General features: G+C 41.8%; 1 protein-coding gene across 1 annotated transcript in view; it reads left to right on the plus strand.

The window, feature by feature from the left end:
• megf6a (multiple EGF-like-domains 6a) overlaps positions 1 to 6,878 on the plus strand; it is a 54,031-nt gene extending 47,153 nt beyond the window's left edge. The window contains exons 19-36 of the mRNA XM_030767736.1: positions 680 to 811; positions 951 to 1,079; positions 1,424 to 1,555; positions 1,698 to 1,826; positions 1,988 to 2,116; positions 2,499 to 2,627; positions 3,072 to 3,200; positions 3,489 to 3,617; positions 3,732 to 3,860; positions 4,075 to 4,203; positions 4,759 to 4,890; positions 5,086 to 5,214; positions 5,403 to 5,531; positions 5,673 to 5,801; positions 5,964 to 6,092; positions 6,228 to 6,356; positions 6,445 to 6,573; positions 6,739 to 6,878. Coding sequence (XP_030623596.1) covers positions 680 to 811; positions 951 to 1,079; positions 1,424 to 1,555; positions 1,698 to 1,826; positions 1,988 to 2,116; positions 2,499 to 2,627; positions 3,072 to 3,200; positions 3,489 to 3,617; positions 3,732 to 3,860; positions 4,075 to 4,203; positions 4,759 to 4,890; positions 5,086 to 5,214; positions 5,403 to 5,531; positions 5,673 to 5,801; positions 5,964 to 6,092; positions 6,228 to 6,356; positions 6,445 to 6,573; positions 6,739 to 6,878 — 2,342 coding nt within the window. The remainder of the gene's footprint in view (positions 1 to 679; positions 812 to 950; positions 1,080 to 1,423; positions 1,556 to 1,697; positions 1,827 to 1,987; positions 2,117 to 2,498; positions 2,628 to 3,071; positions 3,201 to 3,488; positions 3,618 to 3,731; positions 3,861 to 4,074; positions 4,204 to 4,758; positions 4,891 to 5,085; positions 5,215 to 5,402; positions 5,532 to 5,672; positions 5,802 to 5,963; positions 6,093 to 6,227; positions 6,357 to 6,444; positions 6,574 to 6,738) is intronic.
• Positions 6,879 to 7,711: the final 833 nt, after the last annotated feature.

Here is a 7,711-nt window from a genome sequence, read left to right on the forward strand (position 1 = left end):
GACTGGGATGTCAGCAGTGTTGAGGCGGATGTGTGTGTGTGTGTGTGTGTGTGTGTGTGTGTGTGTGTGTGTGTGTGTGTGTGTCTGTGTGTGTCTGTGTCTGTGTTTGTATATTGGTGCCACAGGTCTGTCAGGACACCTACAATGGTGGGGTTAGAGGAGAAAGCAGCAGTATGATTTTTTTGTATTGCCAATCACAGTGCCTGTTTCAGCTCCAAGAGAATAATGGCACCAAAACAGTGTCAGGTTCCTCTACAGTGCAGGCTGCAGGAACAGTTTAGTTTGGCCTGAGGCTCTGGCACAAAGACTCTTATTCAGTACACTGTGGTAATATAGCAGCACGCTCACTCTGCACATGCTCTCTGTCTATAGAGGTTCAGTGAAATATCAGGGCTGGGCTTTGGAGCAGTGGAAATTACACTATATTTCATTTAAAATCATTCCTGGCACGCACTATTTCTTGTTTTGTATGAAATCATCAATCTAATACCTCAAATGTAGAGGCACATTCACATCAGTTGCATTTAATATACCTGGGAGCAGTTACAGGTTATACTGAAAAGACAAAAAAGCAAAAAAAAAAAAAACCTGTCACTGAACAGAGACAGTTAAATCATTGTTGATGATTTGTGGACTTACTCAGATTTCTCTGTTTTTATCTGTATTGTTTTGCATCCAGAGTGTGTTAATGGGACTTGGGGTTTGGCCTGTGCAGAGCAGTGTCCGGTCTGTGAGAACAGCGGAGTGTGTGATAAAGTGAATGGAACATGCATCTGCCTGCCAGGATATGAAGGAAGGCTCTGTGAAAATGGTAAGAAATGCCTTTTGGGTTGAGGCTTGTATGTCGCACACAGTAATGTCCCTCCAATGCAGGGAATCCATTAGGATGGTGTGCACAGCCATCAAAGAGTGAATTGCTTTTCCTGACTGTTAGTGGTATTCCTCTGCAGTCTGCCCAGTGGGACACTTTGGTCTGGGTTGTCAGCATCGCTGTTTGTGTGAGAACAGTGGACTCTGTCACCACGTCACAGGCCGTTGTACTTGTATGGATGGCTGGACCGGGCACAACTGCAAGAAAGGTGAAAGACACAAACACACATTTAGTTCTCTTTTCACCCATTGGTGTATTCTCCAACACCCTTTACTGAAGAGTAAATGTAAGATTAACTTAAAATGAAAATACATTACTTCACGGCTTCAGTGGGAAAACTCATCGCTTAGGCAAACTGGACCACTTCACTAATAATTTGCCTATTAATCTGAACAGTTTTAATCTCACAATCTCACAATTATAGATTATAACTGGTACTCTTATAAAGAAACATTTTTTTACAGTGTGGATGTAGCAATGACAGGCACGCATATAAACAGCAAAAATGAACTATTGAATTTAACGAGCTGTGATTTTTTCTTATTGTGGCAGCCTGTGACCCTGGACATTGGGGAGCAGACTGTGCCAACGCGTGTGACTGTAAAAACACAGATGGGAGCTGTGACGCGGTGACTGGGCAGTGTAACTGTGAGGCAGGTTTTACTGGACCACGCTGCGATCAAAGTATGGGACTCTCAGATTCTCATTAGTGTCTCTCTGTGGCACAGAGACACACTGGTGAGATGTTGTTAGAACATGTGTTATAATGGCATCACACTAAAAGATGATGTTTTTACTTTTTTTTTTTTTTTTTGTGCTGTTGCAGAGTGCCCTGAAGGGTTCTTTGGTCCAGGCTGTCGTCACAGGTGCCAGTGTGATAATAGTGCAGCTTGTGAACATGTCAGTGGTGCTTGTACATGCCTGCCAGGCTGGACTGGGACATACTGCGAAAAATGTAAGATAGAGCAAGCAAGACATCTGGTTTACTGGTTTACTTCTGCTGGATTTGATCTATTAACATCTGTGTGTGTGTGGGGTGTGTGTTTGTGCGTGTGTGTGTGTGTGTGTGTGTGTGTGTGTGTGTGTGTGTGTGTGTGTGTGTGTATGTGTTTTCAGCCTGTCCTGAAGGTTTCCATGGTCTGGACTGTCAGCAGAAATGTAATTGCTTACATGGTGGGCGATGTCACCACATGACAGGAACCTGTCTTTGCCCCCCTGGCTGGATTGGCCCCCAATGCAACACCGGTAAGACTTTCTCACTGTGGTACTCACAAAATGCAGTGTAATCATAATATGATACAATGGGAAATGTCTACAGACTGTATTCCCTCCATCTCCTGTGACTCGATTTAAAGTAAATCATCATTTAAAGTAAGCTCTTTAAGTAGTCAAGCAGATGTTCTTGGGTCTCATGGTGCTACTGAAGAAGTTCAAACATCTACACACTCATTGTTCAGTTACATAAAGTAGTTGATACCAGTCTGACTTCTTTCAGAGATGTGTTTGCAGGCCACTGCTGGGCCAATAAACTTAAACTTAATAATGCAATATTTCATGAAAATGCACTGCATATTCAGGTTCTAAAAGAATTTGACATCTTTGTACTCGCTCTAACCTCTTGTGACAGCATGCCAAGCAAACACATTTGGACCAGGTTGCAATCAAACCTGTAACTGCCACAACAATGCCACCTGTGACCCGGTGAATGGGAAGTGCGAATGTGGGCCAGGCTGGACCGGACCCGGTTGTGAGGAAGGTGAGTTATCTATACGCCTTAGAGTAACAATCAGAAACCATTCCCAATATTAAATCCTGATATTAAACCTTGAAAAGCAGGCTATAAATTTCCCACATCTGGGGTCTACACTTTCTTCTGAAGAAACCTATGGTTGATTTATTCTCACATCGCATGAGAGTTTCCTTGATCGCTGTTACACTTTTCCTGAAACATGTGTGTGATTCAATGCATTTCTTCATTATGTGGGAATGTGTGCGTCCTGCGGTTTTCTTCACCTAGTGGTTTTTATTCTCTAGCAGACATGCTCACATTACACCTTCACCCCAAAGACCTTCTCAAGGCATTAGACCACAACATCTGAGAGAGACAACAGTAAAAAGAAGATATTGTCCTTGTTTTTTGACTGTAGTGTTGGAACATATTTGTGGTTTCACCCTGCTCGTTGCCTTTTTTTTCTCCCAGCCTGTTCTGCTGGCTTCTATGGGATTGGCTGCCACCAGCACTGCCTATGCCAGAACGGAGGGTCATGTGATCACATCAGCGGACACTGCACGTGTCCCAGCGGGTGGACTGGGGTTGCATGTGAACTGGGTGAGTGAGAAACACTAATTGCATTTAGAACCTGACACATACAATTGTAGTGAAAAAATGATGTAGGAGTTCCTCTCCTGTACCTTTCTTGTGTTTCATATTAAAAAAAACCTTTATTGAAGTTAGTGTTTACAAATGTTTATTAACCAGCGTTTCAGATCTGCCTGTTCTCTTATCAAAGCCCGCCCGTTATTATGATTCAGACTTAATGTCTAAAATAAACTTCGATCCCAGATTGAAGTTTGAAACAGACACTGAAGTCTGTCCTTCCTGTGTCATCCCTTACAGAGTGTGCCCCAGGCTGGTATGGTATTGACTGTCAGCAGGAGTGTGTGTGTGAGAATGGAGGAGTGTGTAACCGGCAGAGTGGAGAGTGCTCATGTCCAGCAGGATGGGTGGGCCAGCGCTGTGAGAAAGGTGACAAGCACATTCATAGTTACTGATTTTATGGCTGTTACATGATAAATGCTCTGAGGAGGTTAAGTCCAATAGTAAAAACTCCCTGTGTCTGTGCGTTGTGACACTGAACAGCCTGCGTGGCAGGATTTTTTGGTCTTGGCTGTGAGGAGCAGTGTCAGTGTGAACACAACGCCCCCTGTGATCATGTCACAGGAGCCTGTTTATGTCCACCGGGCTGGAGGGGACTGCGCTGTGAGAAAAGTGAGTCATACGCTCACAGTTCACACTATAGCTGACTCACCCTATATATACTGTATGTATATACAAATGCTCTGTATGTGATTGTCCCTGATTTTCCAAAAGTGCACTAACATTGTAGAAAATGTTTCTCCCCTTTACTGCCCTCTAGTGGCAGAGGTGTGCTATTGCTGTTGTTGAGGCTGGTAACATTCTTGCCTGTCTGTGTGTACTGCAGTCTGTTTTCCTGGCTCATATGGGAAGGATTGTTCACAGCGTTGTGTCTGCCCCCATGGCACTTCTTGTAATCACGTGACTGGGGAATGTGGCTGTCCCCCGGGGTTTACGGGAAACGGCTGTGAACAGAGTGAGTACTGCTGGAACATAGTGTAACTGTCTTAACTTATTTATAGTTTGTAACGGTGAAGCCATCCTCTCCATTCAATATATATACAGCCATATGTGGACATGAATACATATGCATCTATAGTAAAACTTATCAACTAGTCCATTATACATCATGAATGCTTAATTGTTAATTTATTAATGTTGTATGTTGTACATTAGAGTTTGTACGTGCAGGGACAAAATTCACTAAGTCAGATTTCTCATTCATATGCATACAGTGTATATGGCATATATGTTCATTATATACTATAAAATTCTGTTTCTGATTCTAAAGCACTTACCACAGCTTTTAAGAATTACAATAGCATTAAGAATTAAGTCAGGTATTATTAAACCAGTGGAAGATTATATATAAATTTAACAATTAATTATCGTTTGGTGCTGTAACATTACGAAATCACTTTTCAGTAGAATGAATGCATAAATAACTTCTTTTGTTCTATTGCTCAGTTACAAATGTAATAAAGCTCCATTAGTAGTACCAATAGGGAGATATGTCATTCTTGTGTTGTAGTTTGCCAGCCTGGCACATTTGGGCTGAACTGTAATCAGGTGTGTCAGTGCTCAGCAGCTAATCAGTTATGCCACCCTGTTACTGGACTCTGCTACTGTGCTCCAGGTTACCAAGGCAACAACTGTGATTTAGGTAAGCTTGTCTTCATTCATTTCTGAAATTATGTCAGTTGGAATATTGGCAACAGATGCTGTAATAAGTAGTATATGAAGCTAAATCATGGGAAAAGAAACTGGGGTTTTTTTTGTGAGTTAAGATGAGGTGCAGTATAAACTGGGTGACCTTGAGCTACATAGTGACCTTGATTCCGTCATGTTGAAATGCTAGAGTGTGAGGAGGGCCAATATGGACCTAACTGTGAACGCCGGTGCCAGTGTCTAAATAATGGAGTCTGTCAGACCACCACTGGGACCTGTTTGTGTCCTCCAGGATTTATTGGGGCAAACTGCAATATCAGTGAGTACAGTAATACATGCAAAAAGACAAAAGATGAAAAAAGAATACCAACAACAAAAGGAACAACAACAAAAAAAACAATATCCAAAATAATGGGGGGTATTGTATGTTTGGCCGTTACTCTGGTTATCAGAACCAGTCCTGGATTTATGATGAAAAAATCACTGTGGTTGTCTTTTTTTTCACAGCATGCCCAGCAGGGCATTATGGGCAGGATTGTGCCCAAGTGGCACTGTGTGGAAAGGGTGCCAGGAACGACCCCATCACGGGCAGATGTGTGTGCAAGGCTGGGCAGCGAGGGGAGGACTGCGGCCAAGGTTTGGCAGACTAGAGACCACAAAGTAATGCTGTCTTTGTTCTATTTGGTATGCATCGTACTTGAAAAGATATTGTACAAATGTATGTGTGTGTGTGTGTGTGTGTGTGTGGGTGCGTGCATGTGTGTTTCTGGGTATTAGGCTGTCCTAAAGGCTGGTTTGGGGAGGCCTGTGCATACCGTTGTAACTGCAGTAATGGAGGATTGTGTGACCCTGTGTCGGGAAACTGTACCTGTGGACTAGGATGGACTGGAGGCAGCTGTGATATAGGTATAGTGTTAGAGAGAGTATAAATATGAGGTGGTGTATACCAGAGTTTGGCATACACCACCTCAGTGTACTCAGAGAAATTTGAGAATGTTAAAAATGTTTGCATCACAGTGTGCTGTTGTCCAGTTCTCTGTGCATTACTGAGTTGGATGTTGTTTTTAGAATGTCCCCAAGGATGGTATGGCGCTAACTGTCAACAGCAATGTGAATGTAAGAACAACGGCACATGTGACAGAGTAACGGGGGAGTGCCAGTGTAGCCCTGGATATTATGGACATCTCTGTGAACATGGTGAGAACAACAGTACACAAATATTTGTTTTCTATTGTCCTATCCCAAACAATCCAACCATTTACTGCTCATACTAATAGTTCTAAATGGACTTGCTGAGGAAACATGTATTATTCTTTTTTTATCATTATTAAGCTTGCCCTCCTGGTTTCCATGGACACCACTGCCAGCTGTTTTGTGACTGTAGAGAAAATGTGCCTTGTGACCCTCGTTCTGGCCAATGCCAATGCCCAGCAGGTTACCAAGGCAACCGTTGTGAGAGAGGTGAGAACAGCTTTGCCCTTTAACACCTTTCTGTGATGAGTCTAAATTGGGTTTTTCTGATCTTGTTTCGCCCTTGTGTTTCATGCAGAATGTGAAGAGGGAAAGTTTGGTCATGGGTGTACTCAGACTTGTGACTGTGATAGAAACACACCATGTGATCCAGTGAGTGGCAAATGCCTGTGTGCACCGGGGAAGACAGGACTTCATTGTGATATAGGTAAATCTTACAAAAATCATAACTAGGATAATGTTAACAACAATAAATTTACCAAAAAAGTAACCATGTTTTTTGTTGTTTTTTTTTTAGATTTTTTTGCCATTTCCGGCTGCATAAAATATTCGTTTGAATTAAACTCTTTTTTTTTGTTTGTTTGTTTGTCAGACTGTAGTCTGAATCGCTATGGTCCTGATTGTTCAGAGAGCTGCCACTGTGAAAATGGAGCTCTGTGTAACCCACGGAATGGACGTTGCACTTGTCTAAATGGATGGATGGGACCTAGTTGTCATGAAGGTCATTTTTGAGATTCAGAACTAATGTTGTAAATTGATCTTATTTATTGAGACTGATCATCCATTTCCTTCCTTACAAATTAAATCCTTTTGAGTGAAGATGCTTGAATTTGATTTTAAAATTTTTATATCCTCAGGAGGACCACTGCAACCTTTTCATCAACATCATGGGGACCACAGGAGGGAAAAGCTACACACAAAATTTCCAGTATAGCAGACCAGCAATTGTTTTTACAATGTCCATTGTATAGTTACACAGCAAACAAATGCACTCCAGAAACTGTCAGAGGGACAGAAATGGGATTTTTCTTTTATCAGTACATAACTGTCTTGACTAATGACTTCAAACTGGATGTTGAAACTTTTTCTTTTCCCCCTTTGATTGAACTTTCCTTGACGTTTGAACTAATGAGCACAACATTGTGTGTACTTAGGCCTACCCGATTCTTTTTGTTTCTGGAAACTGTTGATGTGGCAGGGGATAAAGACACATAAGTTACCTGTGTTGGACCACACAGTTTCACTGCTGCAGTGATCAGCCGTAGCGCCGTGCCGGGAGAACTGCAAAAAGCATTGTCCTTCATAGAAAACCGGACAAAAGATGAAGGAGAAAACCCTTTTGATGAAGCGTCATATGGATATGAATGCTCGAAGACACAATCAACTGCAAACAACCATATTTTTCTAAAAATATCTCTCTTATTTTTGAGTGTCAGTACAATATTTTTATCATTCCACTTGTCAAATGACAGTAAAATGTAATACTATTCCTAAATATTATGAAAGTTTTAAGAAAAATTAAACAATGTCCAGGATTCATTCATTTTTTTCTCACATTGGATTAG

Source organism: Chanos chanos, chromosome 3, assembly GCF_902362185.1.
Source record: "Chanos chanos chromosome 3, fChaCha1.1, whole genome shotgun sequence".
In the NCBI taxonomy this organism is placed as follows: Eukaryota; Metazoa; Chordata; class Actinopteri; order Gonorynchiformes; family Chanidae; genus Chanos; species Chanos chanos.